This window comes from Mustela lutreola, chromosome 7 (assembly GCF_030435805.1).
Source record: "Mustela lutreola isolate mMusLut2 chromosome 7, mMusLut2.pri, whole genome shotgun sequence".
Lineage (NCBI taxonomy): Eukaryota > Metazoa > Chordata > Mammalia > Carnivora > Mustelidae > Mustela > Mustela lutreola.
In genome coordinates, this window is record NC_081296.1 from 122,833,864 (window position 1) to 122,860,150 (window position 26,287).

Below are 26,287 nucleotides of genomic sequence, written 5' to 3' on the forward strand. Positions count from 1 at the left end.
CATTAAAGAGCACACAGGAACTCCTTCCCTTGCTTATTAACCCATGTCAGGTGGTGAGCCCCAAAGAAAAACCACTAACCAGCCAACCAACCAGGTAACCAAACCTGTATCCATGTTCTAGAATCTTAAGAATAGGAAAACAGTTGGAGGTACAAGATGCCCCTCCCCCATTGCCTTCCTGGGACCAGAAGACTTCTCATTACTATTGTATTTGCTGGAAGAAGTTGGGGTTTCAGCACTGTTTAATGTCACACTAGTGATTCCAGAACAAGTTCCTTTGATCCTAGTCTGCACAAGCAAATGCTTCTAGAGATCCGGAGGTATTCATCTTGGTCATGTTCTCTCCGTAGATGGGCTCTGATGCATGATGCTTTCCCCTCATCCGCTGGCTCCATAGCATGACGTAAGAACTACCAGTCTGAAGGGCCATGAACTCTAACCCCAGTAGGAGTGGGGGGGCCTGCCTGGTGGTGCTCGCAGCTGGGGGGGCAGTGCATGGCCTTTACCTTGTCTTGCCACAATTAAGCTGGCCATGCAGTCTGGAACACTCGTGCCCGCTGCCAGGAAAGTAATGCCCATGATGACATCCGGGATCCCAAGTGTGTATCCAATAATAGTCACCTGCAGAAGAGTGGGGGAGGGGTCGTGAACTCTGGGAAGAACACCAAGGACCTTCGCTGACTCTGAGGGCTTTCAACTGGAACGTAGGACTGCTGTTCCAGTTGCTGTTTTAAAACATTTAGAAACTGAAGGGAAATGAAACAAGACCCACACATGACCACTATTACCACTGTCAGCCCGTGGTTCTCAAACTCTAAGCCCGTGGAACAGCCCCTGGGAGGCTGTTCCCCCACCCCCTGCCCCCCCATGCCCCTGAGTTTCTGATTCAGGAGGCCTGGGGTAAAGCCCGGGAGTTTATGTTCCTACCCAGTTCCCAGGTGGCTGGGACCCTCTGGCTACTGGTCTGGGAACCACACTTGAAAACTGTTGCTTTAGAATATATCCTTGACCTTCCTTTCAGTGCATTTGTTGGAAAAAACCAGAGTCAGATTATGTTGTCAGTATACAGTTAGCAAGTTCCCGTTTCCTGCACTAAGATGCTGTGGATACCTTTCCACCTCCCATTGTCATCTCTGACATGATTTTAAACCGATGCATAGGTTTCAGGGGCATGGATGTATGGCCCATCTCTCACCCTCCCATAGCCACATGGTCTCTTTCTTTGCTCTCACGACCTCAGTGTATGTAAGTAACATGTACTGAGCACTTACTGTATACAGGCACTCTACCAGGTATGTTGTGTACACAATCTCAGGTGCTCCTTTATCACCACCCACTGGTGAGGGGGCACTGTGGTTACACTCATTTTATGCCCAGGGAAACTGAGGCCCAGAAAGGTGATGTGGCATGGCCCATGGGCCAGAAGGTGGTGAGCAGTGGAGCAGGGATTCTGGACCAGGTCTTGCTGACTCTAAAGGCCATGTTCCTACCTCAGTGTCATGCACCTTGTGTGTATGACTTGGGGTCCTTATCTTACTGACTTCTTAGCATAAGCTCCAAGAAATAGAATGGTCAGGTGGAAGGATCTTGATCCGCAGTCACACGCTCTACTGAGAAATGCCTGATGCTCCAGAGATGGCTGGAGCCCTGAGCAGCACCCAGATGGAAAGCCCTAGAAGCATTTGGATAACCTCATTAGTTCTGGCTTGCCTCCCCACTTCTAAAATGGGAACCGTGGCACCTCTTGGGGTTGTTCACATCTCGATGGGTGGCTCCAATCCCAGTGAATGGTTGTGTGATTTAGGACAAGCTGGTGTCCTTTTCTGAGCCTCAGTTTCCTCACCTTTAAAATGGGTCTGCTAATAAAGATTAATTGAGAAAATGTGAGGTGACAGTGCCTGGCCTGAGCAAGATGGTCACAGATGTAGGTTTCTTTTCTCTTTCAGACACCGAGGAGGGCAAAAATGAGCCACTCATCCATAGTGTTCAGTCCACGAACAAGATCTTCACAAGTCCAACCAGGCCGTGGCTGACATGCTTTCCACGGGGGATGCCAGACTTTGTACAGGAGCCTGGGTTGTTTTGGTATTGTGGGGGATGCCTCCATTTCCCCCCATTAAATCACTGAACTACCTGGCTAAGAAGCTGAAAGATGGAAGAACAAAAGGAAGGTCTATGGGTGTGTGTGCGTGCATGTGTGTGTACAAACGCACGCACTATCCAGGGTGCTTCAGACTAGAGATGCTGCCTGGGTGCTGCGTTGCCCTGGACTCCAGCCCTGGGCCCTCTGAGTCCAGCTGATACTTAAGCACCAGATAGGGGAGCAGACCTGAGTCCCAGCTCTGGGGCTATCTGTGTGACCTTGTGGAAGCCGTGGCCCTCTTCTTGGTCCTCGGTCTCCCCAACTGTGCAAAGGTGCTGGACAGGACCATCCCTTTCCAAGGTCCCTCCCTTTTCACAAGGACATTCAAGAATTAGTTTCTCTGAAGGCTTAGGGGTGAGAGATCCAAAAGGTGACAGGAGTAAGGGGTGGGCAGGTGAGACATCACTGCTGCCTGGTGGCCTCTCCTGGGGCACAAGGAAAGCAAGCTCGTGGCCCCAAATGAGGGCTAACACGGGGTGCTACTGTCTCGATCAATTTCTACTATCAGGGTCATTTCATTTCCCCCAAACTGAGGCGGGCTGAAGTTCAAAGCCAAAGGTAAGGATGCCCTGGCCAAGCAGATCCCGTGACCCCCACTAAGCTGCCCCCATGACTCTCTCTGCTTTAAGCAGCACAAGAGGGCTGAGTCAAGGTGTGGGGGGATGTGAGTGTTGCTAAACGTCCTCACAGAGAATGAGCAGAGCTGATTTCCTAATACTGCTGTTTTCAGTAACTGGAGGAAACGTTTCACCCCATTCATTAATTTGATCTTTCCTAATTCCCATACCTACTCCTTTGATGTCAGGCAAATACTTTTTTTCCTCCTTGCAGTGTTGTTTGGGGCATGCACTTCAGTAAGAGAATTCCCTGGATCCTTTTATCACATATAAAGATGGGTTGGTGTTAACCTTACTCAGAAAGATGTCAATTTACAAGTGCGATTCATGTAAGGCATCGTTTTTGTGATCCTTGATTGTCCTTCACTTGGGAGGTTGGAGAGTAGCTATTTTCAATTCTTCCCACACCCCAGTAGGCATACACATGTGCACATGCCCCCCCCCCAACACACAGACACACACACACAGGCATGTGTAAGAATTTTAACCTTGATCTGAACAAAGCATGGATGTAGAACTGGCTGCAGCTCATGGTGAAAACAGTTGCTATTGACAGTTATTATCCATCTGTCATCCTGCCAGCTAGGGCCACAATGTCTGAGCAGAGACTTCTCTCCTCCCAGTGACCTTGTGAGACAGGGATGGCCATCCCTCTTCTGGAGAAGGGGTGACCGTGGCTCATGAAGGCTGAGCCACCTGCCGGCACTTCATGGCTGGCATGTGGGAGGTCTAGGATTCAAATGCATTTCTATGTGACCCCACGGCCCTTCCCTCCCCACAGGGTTGTACCCAGAGCAAGGGGAAAGGGCCTCCTGCTTACTGCTGCCCCACCCCTATGCTCTGGCCAATGAAAGGTTTATATAGGAAGCTGTCACATGTGGCCAGTGGAGCTTATAAGGAGCTATGCCAAAGCCTCTTTGCCTGCAAAACTTGGGTGCAAATGGCCTCTGAAAACTCCAGTAAGAAACTGAGAAACAGCTGAGGATAGTCATTGAGATCATGAACTCAGGAGCCCAACTTTAGAACTCACTGATTGAGGAACTAATCCCATAATAGTTGATAATTGTGCAGCCGGGCTAATTACTCAATCTGGATGCCTCAGTTGCCTCACCTGTGAAGCGGACAAAGTAAAAACACCTATCCCACTGTTGTTATGAAGGCTGAAAGAGTTTACTGGCAGGGGTTACAATGAAGGCTGCCTTGTGTTCATCTCCCACTGACTCCAGTCTCCCTCACATTCCCCCAGGGGTCCCAGAAAGGAAGGGGGAATAGGCCTAGCCCTCCAGAGATCTTCCCAGAGCATCCCCACTACCCTGCTGTATTCCTCTTCCCATTGCAGCAGCAGCGGGTCTCAGAATCTCATCTCCCGCCCCCACTCTTGCCTTGAAGGCTGGCGCCATGCTGTATCCATCCAGGAATCTGCAGTGCCCAGCATAGTCCCAGGCGCCTGTGATGAAACCCTTTCTATGGAGAAATAAGCCAACGTCTGCAAAGGGAGGTGGCTTGCCGAAGGTGGCACCACCATGTCTGAGGTCGCTCTTGAACCAGCTCTCCCATCTCCGGCAGGGGCTGGGCAGGGGCTGTCTGTGTGGCCCACCTCTACTTCCATAACCACTCACCAACCACACCATCAGGTAGGAGAAGACAGCGATCCACAATGTGGCCGTGATGAAGGTGACCATGAAGTACTTCTCCCAGCGGGGCTTGCTGCAGTTGGGGATGGTGACGCACAGGAGGAAGATGAGTGGCCAGGTAAATACCCACTTGGCCTTGTCCCCTCTTGCCTCTGCAGTGGGAGGGGGTGGAGCCCAAAGGGGAAGGAGAGAAACACATACCAGGTTACACATTTGCCAATCTACCTATCACCGCATTTTAGAAGTTTCTTCATCCATTAAATGGGAACATTTTCTTTCTTGGTTGGTGCAAGAATGACAAGATATAATATACATAAAACACGCAGCACACGCTGCAGCACATAGTTGGTACTCTGGAATTCTCAGCTCCTCTGTTCCAAGGTCATATACTCAGCTTGTTGTAAATACAAGACTAAAATGTAGGAGGGCTGGCCCAGCAGGTGCGATCTCACTGGCCCCTAGCAGCAGAATCCACAAACAATTCAACGAAGGAAAAGTGGCCTCACTATGTAAGGGCCTATTTAGCCAGAGTGATTCCATCTGGTTAAACAGTGATTTTGTTGTTTATGCAGTAAAACTTAAACTGACCCTGCCCCCCCCCCCCCACCCCGGGGAACTTACTTAAAAGCAAGTCTGGGAAACCAGTAAAATATGCTCAACCAGTCCCTGATAACAGAGCCCAAATAAAAGGGCGTGTCAGGTAAGGTGGAGATAACAGAGCCCGAATGCAGGAATGAGTCGGGTCTGGTGGAGACATCCAATCAGTGGGGCGCGCATATACTGTCTCGCTAGCTACCAAGGAGTGTGGGCCCCACCTTTTGGGCACCAATTCCGACCAAGGTGATAGGCTAGTTCAAATAGCTACAATGGGGTGAATTGTAATTCAACTGGCCACCCATGTGTGACCTAGCATGACTGCCCAGCTTTCTCTGTGTGTTACAATCTCATTGGTCATCTACGTGTGGCCAGGCTCAACCACAAGGCCTTTGCTCTATAAAAGTAGTCTGTGAGGCTGGGAGGGGTCACCCTCTCTGTAAGAGGCGGCAGCGAACAGTTGGTTTGATTCTCGATGCTTGGAGCGAAATAAAGCTTTGCTTGACCTTCGCTTTGTATCAGTCTTGCTCCTTTGATCATGGACCTATCATTGGGGGACCTATCAACTAAGCCACTGAGTGCAAGCATGGTGTCCTTAATTAGCCACTAAGTATGGTGTACACATGCAGGGTCAAAATTAGCTTGTTGGCCACACCAATAAAATAGTGGCAGATGGACTTCTAAGGATTCTCTCCTCCACAAAAGCAATGGGAACATTGGCAAGAATGGTCAGAAGCAGCCTTTTTCAGAACTCTGGAAATTAACCAAAGGCGTATAGTAATTCCAGCAGAGTTTACTTTAGAAAACTGGCTGGATCTCAGTGAGAACAGTGAGCTTTGTGGAGTTTTAACTTGCTCTATTTTCCAGGTCCTTCCACCAGCTCTGGAGTCACCTTGAGAACCAGCATCCTGATATCCACCATAGTGGGGGAGGGCTGGAGCTCCTTTCAAGTCCATTTTTGGAGAATTGGCATTATTTGGCCTGTCTGGTGGTTTCCTGGAAGATCCCATTGTCAAGGCTATCTAGTTTTCCTGAATCAGAGCTCAGCCAGTGTGAATAGCCTTTTCCTTGGGGGCTTTTGTTGAAAACAATCAGAGGCAACTGTTGAACATCCCACTGTCCAAGGTGGTAGGTAACCATTGAAACAAACAATGCACTAGCCAAACAGCTTGAAAGGAAAAACTGGAGAAAGGGCTATCCACAGAGGGCTTTGCAAAGCTCCCACATATTTGGGAATCTAAAAGACCATGAGTATGCATCAGACTGTGCCCACAGATATTTGCATACTCAGTAAAGAGTTGAGGATGTCCTAAGCTTCCACCTTTGCCTGATGTTGAGGCTCTGAACAAGCAAGAAAATAAAAACTAAGATACATTTGTTAATTGTCTGCCTAAGTGTTGAAGGTGTGCCCCCAAACACATACAGAACTTATTGCAAAGACTGAAATACTTATTTGGTCCTGGATATCAAAGGAATTCTCTATGCAATCATTAGATGACCTTAAGAGAATCTAGCAGATATTTCAGGGGCCACACACAATGAAGACAGATTTTACAGAATTAGCTAAGAAAATTGACTAAACAAGCAATAATAATAAATAGCAATAAGAAGCCCAGTAAAGGGAGAAGAATCTGATTTGCAGCATTGTCAAATCTTATTATTTTAAATGCCCAGTTTCCAACAACAAAAAATTACGAGACATGCAAAGAAATAAGAAAGTATGTTCCATACACAGGAAAAAAACAATCAGTCTAAACTACCACTGAGGAATTCCAGACATTGTGTTAACTAGACAAAGACTTTAGTTTTTTATTAAAGTTTGTTTATTTATTTACTTATTTATTCACTCATTTTAGTAATCTCTACATCCAACGTGGGGCTCAAACTCATGACCCTGAGATCAAGAGTAGCATGCTCTTCTGACCAAGCCAGCCAGGTGTCCCTATACAAAGACTTTATATCAGCTGTTTTAAACATACTCACAAAGGAGTTGTCAAAATGTCTAAAAAAACTAAAAAGAAAGAGGAGAATGAGTTCTCACCAGAGACTACCAATAAAGAACTAAAAACCATAAAAAAGAACCAAGAGAGATTCTGGAGTTGAAAAGTAAAATAACTGAGAAATTCACCTTTGGGGCTCAACAGCAGATTTGAGCAGGAAGAAGAAATCAACCAATGACCTTGAAGATAGACCAGCTGAGATGATCTAGTCTCAGAAACAGAAAGAAAAAGGGAAAAAAGGCAGGAAGAGTACTTAAAGAACTCACATTCAAAAAGTTCCCAAATCTGATGAAAAACATTAACATGTACATTCAAGAAGGATGCACATTCTTCTCAAGCTCACATAAAATGTTCTCCAGGATGAACAACATGGTAGGTCATAAAACAAGCATCAGTATATTTGGAAGAATTTACATCACATGAAGGATGTCTTACAACCACTCTGTAATGGAAAGAACTTAAAAAGCAGTAACAGGGGGCACCTGGGTGGCTCAGTGGGTTAAGCCTCCGCCTTCCGCTCAGGTCATGATCTCAGGGTCCTGGGATGGAGCCCCACATCGGGCTCTCTGCTCAGCGGGGAGCCTGCTTCCCCCTGTCTCTCTGCCTGCCTCTCTGCCTACTTGTGATCTCTGTCTGTCAAATAAATAAATAAAATATTTTTAAAAAATCAGTAACAAAAGAAAAACTGGAAGTTCAAAATATGTGGAAATTAAGGAACATGCCACTAATAACCAGTAGGTCAAAAAAGAAATCACAAGGGAAATTAGAAAATACTTCAAAATGAATGAAAATGAAAACATACAAGAACTTATGGGATGTAGGAAAAGCAGTGCTTAGACATTTATAGCTATAAATGACCATATTAAAGAAGAGGAAAGGTCTTAAACCAATGACCTAATCTTCCTCCTTAAGAAACAAAAAAAGAGCAAATTAAGCCCAAGGAAAGCAGAGGAAAAGAAATAACCAAGATTAAAGTGGAATAAAATGGAAAATTTTTAAAAAAGAGAATCAATGAAACTAAAACTTGGTTCTTTAAAAAGATCAATGAGGGACACCTGGGTGGCTCAGTTCATTAAGTGTCTGCCTTTGGCTCAGGTCTTGATCTCCAGGTCCTGAAGTCAAGCCCCAGGATGGGCTCCCTGTTCCTTGGGGAGTCTGTTTCACCCTCTCTCTCCATCCCTCCCTCCCTCATTCTCTCTCAATAAAATCTTTAAAAAGAGAAAAAAGTTCAATGAAATTGACAAACTGTTAGCTAGACTATGACAAAAAAGAGAGCAGACTCAAATTATTAAAATCAGGCATCAAAGAGGTGATGGTTATATGCCTCACAGAAATTAAAAGAATTATTAAAGAAATACTAAGAACAACAGTATGCCAACAAATTACATAACCTAGGTGCAACAGACAAAAATCTTACAAAGACAGAAACACCAAACCTGGCTAAGAAAGAAAGAAAAATAATCCAATAAGACTTATAACAAGAGATTGACATAGTAGACAGAAAGCCAAACAAAATAAACAAACAAACAAAAATTTCTCTTAAAGTAAGGCCAGGATCATATTTCTACCAAATGTTTATAAAAGAATTAGCATGAATCTGTCACAGCTCTTCCAAAAAGTATTAGCGGAACATCTTCCCATTCACTTCATGAAGCCAGTATTATCCTGATAGCAAAGCCAGACATCAAGAGAATGGAAACACGGACTAATATCCCTTATGAATAGAGATACAGAAATCTTCAACAAAATTCTGGCAAACTGAATCAAGCAAACATGTAAAAAGGATTATGTACCATGAGCAAGTGGGATTTATCCCAGGAATGCAGGTTTGGTTTGAATATGAAATTTAATCAATCCAGTATACCATGTCAATAGAATAAAGGAAAAAACAAAAACAAAAACAAAAAAGCCAACCCTGCACAATCACGTCCACTCAGGCAAAAAGAAAAGGCAGACATTTAACAAACTCCAACACCTTTTCAAAACACTCAACAAACTAGGAAGAGAAGAGAATTTCTTCATCTCGTTAAAGGGCATCTTTAAAAGCCTCAGCTAACATATAGTTAATGGTGGAAGACTGAAAGCTTTCAACACAATGAAGATATCTGCTCTGATCATTTCCATCCAACATTGTACTGTAGGTGTTAGCTAGGAGCACTAGGCATGAAAAAGAAGTCATTAGGCTTGGAAAGAGAAAGTAAAACTATTCCTATTTGTACATGGCATGATCTCATAAAGAGAACATTCTAAAAATCCACACACACCAAAAAAAAAACTATTATAGTAAATGAATTTAGCAAAGTTGTAAGATATAAGATCAATATACAAAAAAGGTTGTATTTCTATATGCTAACAATGAACGATCCATTATGAAATTAATTTCTTAATTTCAAACGAAAGTAAGAAAACCAGTTCCATTTACGACAGCAGCAAAGAAAACAAAAAACTTAGGAATAAATGTAACGAAAGTATAAGATTTATATGCTGAAAACTACCAAACAATATTGAAGGGAATTTAAAAAGCCTAAATAAATGGGAAGATCCCTATTAAATCCTGCTGACCTTTTTTTTTCTTTAATAGAAATTGACCAGCTGTTTCTAATATTTACATGGAAATGTAAGAGACCTAGAATAGCCAAACTAATCTTGGAAGAACAAAGTTGGAGGGCTTACATGCCCTGATTTTAAAATTTACTAGAGAGCTACAAGCCATCAAGAGAGTATGTTACTGGCATACGGATTTATAAATCAATGGAAGAGAATTTTGCGTCCAGAAATAAACTCATCCATTTAAAATGAATTGATATTTAAAAAGGGTGTCCAGGGGCACCTGGGTGGCTCAATGGGTTAAGCCTCTGCCTTCAACTCAGGTCTTGATCTCAGGATCCTGGGATGGAGCCCCACATCAGGCTCTCTGTTGGGCGGGGAGCCTGCTTCCCCCTCTCTTTCTGCCTGCCTCTCTGCCTACTTGTGATCTGTCAAATAAATAAGATCTTTAAAAAGTAAATAAAAAAATTAAAAGGGTGTTAAGACTATTTAATAGGAAAAGGACAGTCTTTTTTAACAAATGGTGCTGGGACAACCTATCCACATGCAGAAGAATGAAATTAGACACCTCCCTCATACCACATACAAAAATTAACTCAAAACGGACTAGGATCTAAATATGAGGTGAGACCATAAAGTTTAGATGAAAGTGAGGACATAACTCTTCCTGATACTGGATCAGACAATGGTTTCTTAAAAGACACCAAAAAACACAAACAGAAGAAAAAAATAGATATACTGGATTTTACCAAAATTTAAAAGTTTTGAGCTTCAAAGGACACTATCAATGAAGTGAAAGACAATCCACCTGATAGGAGAACACATTCAGAAATCATATAAAGGTCTAGTTTACAGAATATATAAGGGACGCATCACTTGACAATAAAAAATCCCAAGTTGAAAAATAGACATAGGATTTGAATAGCCAACTCTCCAAAGAAAATATAAAAATAGCGAATAAGAAAAAAATAGACAATAAGTATATTAAAAGTTGCTCAACATCTTTAATCATTAGGAAATGACAAATAAAACTACTCTGTACCCACCAGTATGACTATACCAAAAAAGACAGATGATAAAGATGATAATATGGGCAAAGATGTGGGCACAATGCGGACCCTCATACACTCCTGGTGGGAATGCAAAGATGCACACACAGCCTCTTGGAAAAGAGTTTGGCAGTTCCTCGATATGCCCATACAAAAATCTGTACTCAAATGCTCCCAGCAGCGTTACTTATAATAGCCAAAAAGTAGAAACCACCCATATACCCATCAAGTAGTGAATGAACAAAATGCAGCATATAAACACAATGCAGTGTTATCCGTCCGTAAAAAGGAATGAAATACTAACCCATGCTACAGCACAGATGAACCTAGAAAACCTGCAAAATGCATGAGGTCAGACACTAAAGGCCACATGTTATGTGATTTCACTTATATGAAATGTCTAGAATAAGCAAATCCAACAGAGACAGAAAGACCAATGGTTGTGGAGGGGGATGGCAGGGATTGTTCATGGGTGTGGGGTTTCTGGGGTGAAGAAATGAAAATTTTCTGGAATCGGAAGCCTGGGTGGTGAAGTCGGTTAAGAGTCTGACTCTAGGTCTCAGCTCAGGTCGTGATCTCAGGGTCGTGAGATTGAGCCGGGAGTCGGGCTCTGAGCTCAGCACAGAGTCTGTTTGGAATTATCTCTCCCTCTCCCTCTCCTGCTCGTGCATGCACACATGCTCTCTCTCTAAAAAATAAATCTTAAAAAAAAAACAAAACAAATAACTTTCTGGAAATACATAGTGGTGATGGTTGAACAACTTTGTAAATATGCTAAAAACCATTGAACTAGACACTTCATAAGGGTGAATTTCATGATCTATGAATTATATCTCAATAAAAAAACTGCAAAGTAGGCTGGCAGGAGCTGTTTTAGCTCTGTACATCTGGGTTTGAATCTTCCTAAATCATTAAAAGTGTATTTACTAAGAAAAAAAAAAAAACCCAGCCTGCTTGTAATAATGAACCAACAGACTATGGTTAGCTCAAAAATCAGCAAATCCATTCATGTATTCATCCTAGAAACTTCATCAGAAAGACATCTGTCTTCCCAGATCTTTCTCTACGTACCTTTCTGTGCCTTGTAACCCTTGCATAAAGAGCAGAAGGGTTTCCTGCTTGATTGCCCCAAATTCCTGGCTCTTCCCTTATCAGCACACACCCTACCCCATCCAGGCAGTGAGGGCTCTCCACAATTGACCTAAAACTCCATATATGTGGGAAGAATCCACTTCGGGGAATTGCAACCCTGAACACTTAAATTCTCGGGAGCATCTTTGGAGATCTATACAAACGCCACAGTGGGAAGATTGTTTTCTTATTTTCAGACACAAACTTGTGTTGTTTTTGTCTGGTACAGGTTTCACATCTGGTTTGGACATCTCCCCAGGATCTGGCCCCACCCAGCTGGCAAGCCTCAGGGCCCACCGTTGTTCTCCATAAAACAGTGCTCTATCAGACCTGTGTTGCTGCTGTGTTGTTCAACCACTGGATGCCATCCATTAATGGACTGTGAGAGCAATTAAGCGGATGGCAACCAGCATTTCTTTAAAAGAAGTAAATAGCAGAGTTACGATATACAGTAAGAATGAAATATCATCTTACGAGACTCCTGTTATATTTGACAGATATCTGTGTGTAAATTAGCTATTGCCGCAGATCATGGTCAAAATAGGGCTCATGCTATGCCCCCCACCCCTGTATCTGCAGCCTCCCTATTGTTCTGACTCTTCTAGAAAACTTTTCCTCATTAACTCAGTCCATGGTGATCTCTTTCTTCTGTAACTGCTTTGAATTGTAAGAGTATTTATGAACTATTGAAACCAGAGAAGCTGACCTATGGCTTCACTGCCCAAGTCCCCCACCTACACTTTTTGGGACAAGGTGCCAACGCAGCTGGTGACAGCTTCGGGTGACTTCTGCACTCGTCTGGAGCATATGATTAGCAGGAGGTGACACGCTGTCCTATTTGCTAACGGCCTGCACTGTGTAATTCAGCACTTTATTTACTGTTTTGTTCCCTGACAGCTGGGTAGGCTGAAATGCAGTGATTAAAGGCCAGAGACCAGACAGGCAGCGGGCAAAGCTCTGGCATCCGACATGGGGGTCCGATCCTGCTGGGTAACTCATGAGCTATGGGTCACAGGGCAAGCAGTCCCCCAAACCTCTTTTTCTTACCTTAGAATGGGGGTGATGATAGCAAATTGGGGGCTTGGGGACCAGACGCTCTCAGTGTACACCTCATCATTCCTATTTGGGCGACTAATATGGAGCCAGTTCCAGATACTTTAGGGAGCTATCAGACCATGGCTTTCAGTGTTGGCTTGGGTGGTACAGGCTCGTGGATGAGTGTTGAAGCCAGAATTTGAGCTGCTCATAGGCAGGGACCTGCTAGATCCTTACATGCTTCTGCCCTCAGCAGAGCCCCAGTACATGTGAAATGAATGGGAGGCCAAGGACCAGGACAAGAATAGGAAAAGGCCATCAGAAATAAAAACGAATTTAGAAATACCTCACATAGCAGGAGTGAGAATTCCCACTTGAAAGCCTATTCCCAGGAGAGGATTTCTCTCGATCACGCTCAGGAAATGAGAAATTTCCTGAACTTCTCCAAGAGAACAGAACACATCATGAGGATGTGTTACTGGAGTAGAAACAGAGAACCCAGTCGCACCTGCCTGAGGAAAGGAGGTGCCAATGTCCTGGAACCACCTCCCTAGGTCTTGCTGGGTGGCTGGGCATGGGAGTTCGGATTCGGTGAGATTTCTGAGACAACTGTGGCAGTGATCCCAATCACGGGGCTATTTTCTGCCAGCCATGTGTGTGCCCTGCCTATGACTGACCCAGGGGTGGTTCCAATCACACTGAGTTACCACAGTCTGTTTCTCAAGACACTGAACTTGGGACTGACGGCAATGAACATGGCGGAATTGTGAAGCGAGGACAGGACAGGCAGAGGAAGCGGGTCTGAGGGGCAAAGGTTTACATAGGGATGAGGAAGAGGACAGGGAGAGAGGGGGTCAGGCTGACCCTGTGTTTCCTGGCTCTGCTTTGTCCTGAGACCCGCCTGCACCAACTCCAGGAATCACCTGTGTACCTTTCTCATAAAATCTCCTTTCCTGCTCAACTGAGCCCTAGCTCACTTATTACTTGCAACCGAAGAGTCTTAAGCAATAGAGTTACGAAGACAGGAACCACCCCGCCGTGGGAGGGGCTTCTCTTCAGGCCGGAAGCATCTTGCTCCCTGTTTTAATTCTGTGCTCACCACACAACCTCCTGCCCCAGGATGTGGTCTCCTGACATGTCCACCAGGCTGGGCCCCAGCCTTCTCAACTGACAAGTGAGAGAATGAGACTAGATCATTGGTTCTGATTCTCCCTGACTATCCACATCACCTGGGGTGCGGGCAGGGGTGGGTGGAGTTGCTAACGGATTCCCGAGTCCTACCAAGATTCTTTAATGTCTCCAAGTTCTAATACATATTATCTTACCAAACCAACGCTTAGTGTGTTGTAAAAAGCATCTAACGTTGATTTTAATTAGGTATAGTAAGATACACAAAAGCAATAAGCATGAAAAGAAGTTTCATAGTCACAGATCCCTAGAAACAAGGGGCAAGGTATGTCATGCTGAGTCACAGGGAGAAGCACGAGGGTTGGTCAGGAAGCAGGAGGAGCAGGAGGAAAGCATGGGCAGGAACATTTATTGTGATTTCCATGGGTAAAGATAAGGCACAGCAGGAAGGCTTCAGATTGGCTAGTGTGAATCATTTCAGCAGGCTCTGGGGTGTAGAGGCCATCTCTAGTTACCTGGTACTTGACCCTGGGGTGATGGGGGGCAGAGGAAAACTGCCTCCTGCAGCGGGAGAGGCAGACAGAGGAGGTGGCTCAGAGTACTGGCATCTGGACTGGTTAGTCTGCTTTGATTGGGTTGTGCTCCTGGATGAGTAGTTGGTGATCTCTAAAAGTTGGCAAGTCTGAGCATGTCTGGGTTGTACTGGGCATGCGCTGCTCATTCTGGCCAGCATTCACTCCTCTACCGGTAACAGCAAGCTAACGTTCCTTTCAGGAGCCAACCCTCCATCCCGCATCAGTCTACATGGCTTGAGGGCTGACTCCACCCCCTAGCTCTCGGGGTGTGGGTTGAGCATGACTAATCATGTATCCCGTAAATACTTGGTGTGTGCCTACTCTGGGCTAGGCACTATTCTAGGTACTGGGACTTCAACAGTGAACAATGCTTGCCACTAGGAGGTTTACATAGGTTTGGGGCTGGGTGCATGACTAGAGTGTCAACCCTGGGGATTTTACTGGTAATATCTTCCTCTAATATCCATTGTCCCTTTCTTATTAGAGGAACCTTATTTTGCTTGTAATAGTCCTTTTTCAGCTAAACATCTTAATTTCCTAGGCTTCCTTGCAGGTAGGAGTGGTCACAGCTCTTACAAAGAGATGTACTTGGAAGTCTATATGGTGGAGCTTCCAGGAAGGTGAATATTTTTGTGATAAGAGACAAGCTTTAGGAGACACTGGGTAGCTCAGGTCATGACCCTTGGGTCCTGGAACTGAGCCCTGTGTTGGGCTCCCTGCTCAGATTGGCTAGTGTGAATCATTTCAGCAGCTCTCTCAAATAAATGAAATCTTTAAAAAGAGGCAAGCTTTAGTGACATGTGTCTCTCGCCCTTTGCCCCTTCTCTCTGCTCCCGGCTGGAACACAGGCACACCAGAGGGGCAGGCCCAACTGGCAACCTTGAAGACAAAAGCCACCCACTAAGGATGGAGGAACAGAAATGGATACTGGGTGAAGGATAGAGCTGCAAGACTCCTTAATTTCAGGACACCTTATGAGGTAACAAAAAATTCCTCAAAGCAAATGTCCTGTCACTGAATTTTCAGTCCCATGCAGCTTAATTCAATCCTTAACTCAGAGGCACCACCTGTGCTTTTGAATTAACCCAATGGGATGGAAGTCTGGATGGCTGGTGGCCATCTTTGCAAGCCGTGCAAGGATAAAGCCAGCCCAGGGAAAGCACAGGGGAGAGACGGACAGTATCTTGAAACCACCGGAGCCCCAGGTTCAGCTCTGCCTAAAGGTAGATTCTCCTAGGGAACTTGCCACAGTGGGCTTTTTTGGCTTAAACCAGCCTGAATTGGGTTTCTCTAACATTAAAAGAGTGTGGACTGGGCCACCTGGGTGGCTCAGTCAGTTGAGCATCCGACTCCTGATTTTGGCTCAGGTCACAATCTCAGGGTCATGGGATTGAGCCCCGCATCAGGCTCCACGCAGGGTGTGGAGCCTGATTAAGATTCTCTTTTCCTCTCTCTCTGTCTTCCCCTCCCCCCCCCCCCCCCCCCGCCACAGCATGCATGTGCCCTCTTTAAAAAAAAAAGTCTGGACTAACTCATGGGTGAAAGGAGTTTGGGGATGGGTGGGTAGCAACAAGGCTCAGGACAGTGTCTACACCCAAGACATCTCCCCCACCACCAGGAGTCCCTGCTGGCCCCCACTGCCTTTCCTTCAAGTGTAATGTCAGGGACATCTGAGAGATGCTCCCCATGGACTCCAATCGATTTACAAACAAAAGCAAGAGAAGGGCTGTGTCATTTGTGTCACTCAGCTCTCAGGTTTTCCTTTTGAATTTGGTAGAAAATTACAATATAATGATGTGGGGAAAAAACCTTTAAAACCAATGGTAACAAAACAGATGGCTAATCATACTGGAGGCAAAAATTAAGAATGGATGAGGTTGTCGATGGATAACTACAAACAAATGAATTGGAACAGTGTACTAGGCACTCTACCTAAGGGAGTGGTTAATTCGTGGGATGTGGGGCTGTGTCACTGTGTGATCAAGATATATACATGAACCCTGGAACGAGGAGTGTCTTCAAGATCTAGGGACTATAGCTCTAGACCAATGGTCCTCAAACGTGAGTTTAAATCTGAATTCCCTGAGGAGCTCATCAGGTGCCACCCTCCCCCACCTCCAGAGCTAATGGTTTGGCTGGTCTGGAATGGGAGCCCAAGAATTTCCATTTCTAACAAGATTCTACGTACTGCTGCTTGTGCTTGGACCACACTTTGGGCAGCACCCCTTCTGGTCAGTTCTATATGTAAAAGCAAGTGAGATACAGTTAACATTAAAAATTCACCCACTTAAATGGATAATTAGTGGGTCTTCATATATTACAAAGCTGTGTAGCCCATCACCGCTATGTGATTCCTACGTGCTTTTCATCACCTCCAAAAGAAAATCTGTTCTCATGGGCAAGTCTTCCCCATTCCCCTCCTCTCTCAAACTCTGGCAACCACTAACCTGTATGTAGCAGATTTACCTATTTTAAACATTCCATATAAATGGAATTATAGTACATATGCTTCTGCATCTGCCTTTCACTTATGTATGTTTTCAAAGTTCATACATGTGGCAGCAAAGGGCAGTATTTCTTTCCTTTGTATGGACGAATAATGTTGCATTATATAGACACACCCACCAGTTTGCTTCCCCGTTCATCATTCAATGGGATTTTGGATTATGCCTATTTCTTGGCTACAATTGATGCTATGAACATTCATGTGTGAGTTTTCGTGTGGACATAGGTTTTCATTTCTCCTGGGCATATAGCTAGGGGTGGAATTGCTGCCTCATAGAGTGATTCTACATTTAACTCTTTGAGGAACCGACAGATTGTTTCCCAAGAAGCATACCATTTTACATTTCCAACAGCAACATTTGAAGTTTCCAAGAGGTCCAAATCCTCGCCAATACATTGCTGTCTTTTTCAAATCGAGCCATTCTAGTGAAGTGGTAGCTCACTGTGGTTTTGATTTGCATTTTCCTGATGACTAATAATGTTAAGGATCTTCTAACATGGACTTCCTACTTGTGTATCTTCTTTAGATAATGGTCTATTCAAATCTTCTACCCATTTTTGAAATTAGTCTTTTCAGTGTTGAGTTCCAAGAGTTCTGTATGTATTCAGGAGACTAAATCCTTATCAGAAACACAATTTACAAATGGTTCATTTCATTCTATGAGTTGTCTTTTCACGTTCGATGTCCTATAAATCACAAAAGTTTTAATGAAGTGCAATTTACGCTTTCCTTCCGGCTACTTATGATTTTGTTATATTTAAGACTCCATGGTCTAATCCAAACTCATGAATGTTTTCCTCTAAGAGTTTCACATTTTTAGCTAATACCTTTAGGTCTCTATTTTGTATTGAATTATCTTTTGTATACAGTGTGTTTGGGATCCAGATTTTTTTTTTTTTTTTAATGTGGCAATCATTTTCCTAGCACCATTTGTTGAAAAGTCTGTTCTTTCCCCATCAAATGGTCTTGGTATCCTTGTCAAAAATTATTTGACCTTATGTGTATGGGTATACATCAAAAGTCTCAAAGTCTATTCCATTGATCCATAACTTCTACCCTTATTTCCAGTACCAGTCTTGATTACATCTTTGTAGTAGGTTTAAAACTCAGGAAGTGTGAGTCCTTCATCTTTGTTCTTTCTCAAGATTGTTTTGGCTATTCAGGGCCTCCCACATTTCCATATGTATTAGGATTAGCCCAACAATTTTTTCAAAAAAAAAAAAAAAGTTAGTGATGATTTTGATTGCTGAGAATCTGAAGATCAATTTGGGGACTTGTGTCATTTAAAAGGTTTTTATGTCTTCCTATCCATATACATGGGATGACTTTCCATTTAGATCTTTACTATCTTTCAACAATATTTTGTAGCAGTCAGTGTGCACATCTTGTACTCCCTTTGTTAAATTTATTCCTCGGTATTTTATTCTGTTTGATGCTATTATAAATGAAATTATTTTGATTTCGTTTTCAGGTTAATTGCTCATGTACCAAAATACAACTGAAATTTGTACATTGCTCTTGTATCCTGTAAGGTTAGTCTTACAGTTTTTTGTGGATTCCTTAGAATTTTCTATATGCAAGATGTTATTTATGCATAATTTTATATTTCCTTTCCAATCTGGAGGCTTTTATTTTTTCTCACCTGTTGACCCTGCCTAGAGCCTCCAGCACAATGTTGAAAAGAAGTGGTGAGAGCGACATCTTTGTCCTGTTCCTGGTCTGAAGGGGAAAGCTTTCAGTCTTTTACCGCAATGTAGGGTAGTAGATCTTGATGCCCTTTATCACATTAAGGAAGTTTGCTTCTATTCCCAAGTTTGTTGTGGGGTTTTTCATCCAGAAACAGTGTTGGATTTTGTTAGGTGCTTCTTTTCTACTGAGATGATCATGTGGTTTTATTAACAATGTGGTATTGTTTTTCATACATTGAACCAACCCTGCATTCCCAGCTTAAGTTTCACTTGGTTAACTACATTTCATAAAGAGGAAAACAAAGTCCCATGAAAGTTAATGAACTGTGCCAAATCTCACAGAAAATCAGAGGCAGAGCCCCAAACAAACTCTGCTTCCCCAATTGGGGGGTGGGGTGGAGAGGAGGCTCCAGGCTGACCTTTGTGGAGAGGCTGGGGGGCAGGGAAGGTGTGAAGAATGCAGGGGAAGGTGGAGCATTGTCAAGGAGGGATTGATGACTGACTACCTCACCATTACCCAACATGCCTGTCGTACCTCACATCTTGGAGGTGATTTTCACGCTCTCTGTTCTTCATGTCAACTTTTAGGGGACACTGTCCTTATTTTATAGGTAGGAAAACTGAGGTTTGATGGAATTCAGGGACTTAAACATCTCAGAAAGTGAGAGATGGTGCCAAGACTTGAAGGCGGGTCTTTAAAGTTAAAAATCCTCAGTCCATGGTGCTGTATTGCTTGCCTGCCCCTGAGTCCCATGATTTCAAGGCCCGTGGAAGTCCTTTTGCTACCTGCCTCCTGGCGAAGGTGTCAACCATCCAACTAGGGCCTCCCGCCCTTAGCTCGTGGCTCTGATGGAAACAGAAAAGTCCTCTTGAGAAAGGGAACCACTGAAGTTTTCTTTTTCCTTGGGGCAAACGAACTTCCAAATAATTTTTAGTTTTTAGTACATTTTTGTTTTATCCTGAAATTTAGACTTATCATTAAATGGATTGCTTCCTGAAGGGCACAGCAGTTCCATGGTTAGCTGTAGCTAGATTGCCAGGTTCAAACCCCAGCTGTGGCTTATGCTACCTGTGTGAACTTGGGAAAGTACTGAGCCTCTCTGTATCTGTTTTCTCATCTGTAAAATGGGTGAGAACAATGGTTTCTGCCTTGCAGGAACTGAAATAAAACTGAAAATGAGCCAACACACTTGATGTGTTTATGATAACACCTGGTGCACAGTAAACACTAAATGTTAACTATTGTTGATGTTAACGACCACATTAACTTTCACTTCACAGGGACTCTTGTCAAGCACTGGCTTGGGGGTTTTATAGGAACAGTCTCAGAGAGGTTAAGGCCATGTGCGCAAAGTCACACAGCGAGGAACTGGCAGACCTAGAAGTCCAACACCAAAGCCTTGTAAGGACCCACTCCTGAATTCTGGGGGGTGGGTTTTGATCCAGAGGGCACTAGAGGGGTGAGCAGAGGCCCCATGGGCAGCAGATGAGGTCAGGACTACAGTCATGCTGAGACGCCAGGCTGAGGCTTGGGAGGGAGGGGAAGAATGGAATGGAGGATGAGAAAGCACAAACTAAGCTTCAGCCAAGTCAGAGGCAGGCCCCACTCAAGGCTGACATGGAAATGCAGGCAGGGCTGGGCACACAGGGACTCAAGGTCTAGGGAAATGTATCTGGCAGTCTAGGGTAGAGGTCTGCAGGGCTCATGGGGTCTGTGAAAGGCCTTCTCCAAGGGAGAGGCCTTCAGTCAGGGACCACAGTTTGGCCACTAGGACCCTATTCCTGGCCCCACCCCCACAGAAGCAGCTGCTTTTATGGGGAAGAGGGCAGATCTGATCTGCAGATCAAGAGCTCCCAGGCCATAGAGAAGTGGGGCTGAGCAATCTGGGCTGGTGCAGGTCCCTGGGTGATGGTCCTATGTCCCCCACCGAGCTCTGTGGAGGCTCCATGTCCAGCTCAGACCGGATGTAATGGGTCCCAAAGCTGGAAGGTCATCTGGGGTTGGTGCGTCAATGCCCTCATTCTGAAGACCCCAAGTTACAGCCAGCTCTGGGCCTCACTTCGGGGATCTCAGGGCATCCAGCAGAAAGAGCTGTTCTCCCCGCCACTTGTCACTGTGTGTCAGTGGGTGGATGGTCAGCCTCTCTGAGCCTCTTCTGTGGGATGGTGGGGAGCCACACCCCCTCACCCACCTCCAGGAACTGTGGGGAGACCAAAGGAAGACCAAAGGAAAGCAGAAAGTACAGAGCTTATTGCCCAGCCTCTGAGGGCCTTGCTGAATTTGGAGGCCCTGGGGAGCGTGAAATTAGAGACCGCTAATCCCAGAAATACTGAAAAATAACACTCACTGGCTCTCACGCCCGCCGACATGCCCTCTAGCCTTAAACATTCCACAAAGCCTGCAATGACAGGGTGGGGTGGTTGGGTTCCTGCTGTCGGAAAACCATGCAGACCCAGCCACTGGCCACCTCCCTCCCCTTCCTTCCTGCCACCCCTGGCATCCTAGAGCCTACATGCTAGCTTAGTGGAGGGCCCTCTCGGCCAAAGTCAATGGTGGCACCAAAGGACAGCACTTCGGAACTGGGCAGACTTGGAGCCAGCCCCAGCCATGGCACCTACCCACCTGAGTCTTAGTTTGTTCATTTGGGAAACGGGGACCAACACCAGCCACCCCGTAGGTCATGCTGAGCCGGCCCTCAGCTCCCATGCCAACCTCCCTCTTCTGGTGTCTGCAGACGCGTCTCCCAGGTCCCCTTGCAGCTCCAGGTCTGGACTCAAAAAAGTCCCCCTCAGGGGCGCCTGGGTGGCTCAGTGGGTTAAGCCGCTGCCTTTGGCTCAGGTCATGATCTCAGGGTCCTGGGATCGAGTCCTGCATCGGGCTCTCTGCTCAGCAGGGAGCCTGCTTCCTCCTCTCTCTCTGCCTGCCTCTCTGCCTACTTGTGATCTCTGTCTGTCTAATAAATAAATAAAACTTAAAAGAAAAAAAAAAAGTCCCCCTCAAATCTGAGAAGAATGGAGGTGGGGTGAGGTTGCCTTTCAGCTGTTCTAGATGACTCCTATCTAGCAGGGTCCCTGGATACTGGGATTTGCCACGGGGCGGGGGGGGTAGTCTGAGCCCAGGCACTACCTGTGTGGATATCCAAAGGTCTGGCCACCAACCCTGTGCCCTGTTTGTGCTGCTGTGGGGGCTGAGACCTAGCTGTGGCAACAGCCTCCTGGCCCCTGGATCGCAGCTCTGACAGGGAGACCTGGAACTCATGGTTCCGCGGTGTCCTGGTTCACACTGCCCTGATTCTGATGTGGCAGCCGTAGAAGCAGGTGTGGTGGGGAGGCTCTGGGGTCTCCTGGTGCCCAGACTAAATAAAGTGTCCTTCCCATGATCACATAAGGCACCTACATCTCTGTATTTTTGTTTTCCTCTGTCTCAGATGGGCTACACCCTGCATCTCCTGATAACGCGAGAGGCAGCAGTCATGGGTCCCACAAGGGATGCGGGCGCGCATGTGCGCAGATGGTCCTCCCTCAGAGCTACCTTCTTAGGGGCCACAATGCCTCGTTGGCTAGCACAGTGAATGGAATGGGGCCAGCCACCTGGCTTCTGGGCACATGGCATTCTCTCTTGCTCTCCAGACCCTGGAATTCAGATGCGGCACCAATAAGCTAAGGTAGGGGGTTTGGGACAGTCATAGGCCACTCCGGGGTCCACACGAGGCCACAGTCTGCCATGTGTTCTGACCGAATCTGCGAAAGCCAGTCTGACAGGCATCTGTGGAGAAATGAAGACCAGGACCAGGAAGAGTCCTGACACCCCCCCCAGAAACCCCACATGCTTCCCCTGGAGGCCTCTAGCTGTTTCTGTGCCCTGGGATCCATGACACATCCCTATAGCCTTACTGTCCAAAAAAGGTCCCCCTGTATCTTGTGGGAACTTGTGTGGTCTTTGTGTTGCCAGCACGTGAAGAGGCTCTGGGACCCCAGAACAGGACAGGTCTGGGTTCCTTCACCCCCACACTCCCAGCATGCACCATGCTGGCTTGGCGGCAGGGACCCCATAGAGCAGCATCTGGGGTAGATGGCCTGGATGCCTGGTTCTTTCTGGTCTAGGCTGCCCCTTGGGAAAGCCCGTGCCCCCTCTCTGGGACTCGGCTTCCCACTCTATAGAAGGAGGTGGCAGGTCTTTAATTCCCACCCTCGCTTCCGATCCTAGTGTTCAGACACCGTTTGTCACGAACCACAGGGACCTGGAGAAAAATGGTTTCCACTTAGATTAAAAAAAAAAAAAAAATTCAGCTTCTTTCTCCACTATGTTCTATTATGTTTTTTCTAAACCACATAGCCAGAAAGTGAAAATGATCCAAATGTCTAGCAACAGATGGGTATCCATACAAGGGATTAGTCAGCCACACAGAAGAACGACGTACCAACACAGGCTACCACACAGATAAACCTTGAAAAGATCCTGAGGAAAAGCAGCCAGTCACAAAAGGCCACCTACGACACGATTCCATTCCTACGAAATGTCCAGGCAGATAAATCCGAAGGGACAGAGCAGCGGTTGCCAGGAGATGGGGGGATGTGGGGGAGGGATGGGGTTGGTTGCTGGGGGGGGGAGGGGTGCTAAAGAGCGGCTAGAGTTGATGTGATGGTTACACAGCTCTGGGCATCTCCTAAAACCCACCCATTGTATACTTTAAAGGCGCAAGCACTAGGGCAAGTGAATTCTAGATCAACAATGCTGTTATAGGGTAGGAATCGCGTGCCTAGCACAACGAGCAACATGCGGAATTGCTGAATCATCGTATGACACACCAGAAACGAACACCTCATATTAATTACACTGGAGTTAAAATGTAAAAAAAAAAAAGTTGTTACATGAAAAAAACAAACAAACAAAATGCTCTGCCAGTGTTCGTTCTGATCGGGCTGTGAACTGACAGCTCAGCAAGGGCAAGGACACTCCCTTGAAATCCTGACTTTGACCTATGAGACCTCTTCTCTGGTGGCTCCAGAGATGAGGCAAGAAGGCGAAGCTTTCCGCCCTGTAGAGCCGCAGCCTCTGGGGGCCTGGGACAGACGGGCATTGTGTCTGGACCGTCACATGTACACGAGCCCACGGCACCTGGTTTCTCTGCCGCATTCACAGATGGGCTGAGGGGCTCCGAGGTGAGAACGTGCCCACTTTCTAGGGCTTTCTAGACTTTCTAGAGCTCTATTTTGGCAGCACCCCCCACCTCCGCCCCCTCCGAGTTTAAAGAGGCCAAACAGACCACTCTCATCTCACCTGGGACAGCCTGCTCTGGTGCTACATAGAAGCAGGGAAGATGGCCTGGCATGGGAGAATAAGCCCTAAAAACATCCCCAGGTTTCCAGATTGCCTGTGCTGAATGTTATTCTGATAAAGGAAGAGAAGGTAGAGCCATGCCATCCAAGGCCCGAGGCGGGCACGTGTGAGGTCCCCAACACTTTACGCCCCCCACACACATCGTTTGGCAGTCCCCTGGCTGGACTACAGTGCTGGCCCCTGAGCACGTCTGCCGTGAGAATGCCAGTGTGCAGATGGTGGTCTGCCCCTTCTGCCCGGATGCCCTTGGCAATGACACCTGTCTGTGCCTCCGTTCCTTCACATGGGAAATTGGGGGCATGGCACCCGCCTTCTAGGGTGTCCTGTAGACTATGGTGGGTGGCTATGTGAAAAGCCCCCTGCCTGGCCCATAGTAGGTGATCGGTAAGTTTTACCTCCTGTTCAAGCCCCTCCAAGGGTGTAGACTTTGGAGAAATGCACATTCATGACAGTCTCTCCACTGACAGGAGCTGCACAGCCTCACAGATCCCAGATGCATATACCTGAGGTCACCTGCCAGCTGCCGGACAGCCCGGGGGCTCACGGTCTGGGACTCTGCTCCCCAGTGGGCCAGCCTGTGATGGTGTTCACAGCTCGGGGAGCACAGGGTGGAAGAGGGGATCCCCCCACTCAATGGCCGTGTGACTTAGGAAGTCACTCAGCCTCTCAGGGCCTCAGTTTCCCTCTGCAAAATGGAGCTAAAGATGATGCCTCGTCTAAAGGGTGCTGTGAGGAAAAATAAAATGCTCAGCGCACACAGGTGGAACCACACAGCAGGGCTGCACACCCGGACCCCTCCCCTCCTCGTAGGAGCTGGGTGACGGCGTGAGTGGCTCAGCGTCTCTGCCCCCTCCTTCCTTCTCTGCAGAATGGAGAACATCATCCCCACCTCATGGGAAGATTCAATGAAAGCAAAAGCACATAAAGCTCTTAGGACAGGGCACAGCACCCAAAAGTCCCCAGAGAGCCCTATAAGGATTCCAGGTCTGACCTACAGCAAGTGCCCAGAGCCATCACAACAGTGGCAGACGTGAAGGCCAGCATCCCCGCACAGGATGGGATTCCCTTACACGTCGGCAGGCAGAAGAGAGGAGTCCCGTTGACCCCCTGAGCTAGTCAACCCACAAATCAGCCACAAAACAACCTGCACTATGGATTTTCCCTGGCCAGGCTGGGACTCGGGGTCTCCAGCTGGCAACCTCAGAGCTGTTCCCTGGGGTTGCAGACCGCAGTTTCCGTGGGAGAAGAAGCTTCTCCCTGCTTGCTTCTTCCCTAGGCAATGGCTGGCCTGGGGAAGCCTAATTACCAGCCTCTGCGGCCCAGAGTGGGAAGAGCAGGCGGCCCTCGGTGTCCAGCAGGCCAGGTGAGTGCCAGGGCCGGGCTGCTGCTGAATGTCCCTGGGTTACAGTCCACATCCCCGTGATCCTGCGTGCAGGTGTCAGAGCCCGGGGGCCACAGGCTGGGGCCACCTCTTCCACCTGTCCGCTGTTTTGGAAAGGAAGACGAATCGTGACGTGCATCCTGTAGTGACCTGCCTGCATTTATCCAGCACATCTGCAAGCTGGCCAAGGATGGGGACCATGGCTGTCCTGTTCCCACCCATATTCCCAAAGCCCACAGTGGTCTCGTACCCAAGTAGTTCCTGCAAAGAGGGATCTTATTGGCAAAGTGCCCAGAGGTGGGTACCTGGCACACAGCAGATGCTCCTGGACCTTCAGGATGACCATGGCTCCAGGCCTCCAGGAATCCTGACCTCTGTGACCCTTCTAGAACATAGCTTGTGGTCCAAACAAGGGGAAAGGTGTGAAAAGCCAGATATAACAGAAACCACGTGATTCAAGCCCATAATACAAACAAGCATTTCCCGCACACCTACTATGCATCCATTAGTGCCCAGAGATGGTGGTTAAGTACCTTACACACTACTTAGAGCAACCCTGGGGTATAAGCACTGTTGCCCCAATTGTGGGGCTGAGGCACAGGTTCAGGGACGCAAAGCATTTTTCCAGTGCTTCCTGCCGGGGAGGAGTAGAACCAAAACTTGAACTCAGGACTTCTGGACTCCAGAGCCTGCCTCCCAGGCTGCCCCCGACTCCACAGAAGGACTGTGCACAGAACTGGCAGGCCCCAATTCATCCCGCCGCAGCAGAAAGACTGGCTCCAAGCTGACCAGAGGAATGGCTCCCTCCCTCCTCCCATCCCCACCACTGCTACCACTTTGCTCACCCCTGTGACTCCTTCTGGGGCCCAGTTTAGGGGATGGCTAGATCCCTCTGGCCCATAAGTGCCTCCGGGGCCA

General features: G+C 46.7%; 1 protein-coding gene across 2 annotated transcripts in view; it reads right to left on the bottom strand.

Moving 5' to 3' along the window:
• SLC24A4 (solute carrier family 24 member 4) overlaps positions 1–26,287 on the bottom strand; it is a 180,485-nt gene that overhangs the window by 11,281 nt on the left and 142,917 nt on the right. For both annotated transcript variants that reach the window (XM_059182464.1, XM_059182463.1), the window contains exons 13-14: positions 4,380–4,546; positions 507–621 (exon numbers count right to left, since the gene is read on the bottom strand). In XM_059182464.1, the coding sequence (XP_059038447.1) occupies positions 507–621; positions 4,380–4,546 (282 nt within the window). The remainder of the gene's footprint in view (positions 1–506; positions 622–4,379; positions 4,547–26,287) is intronic.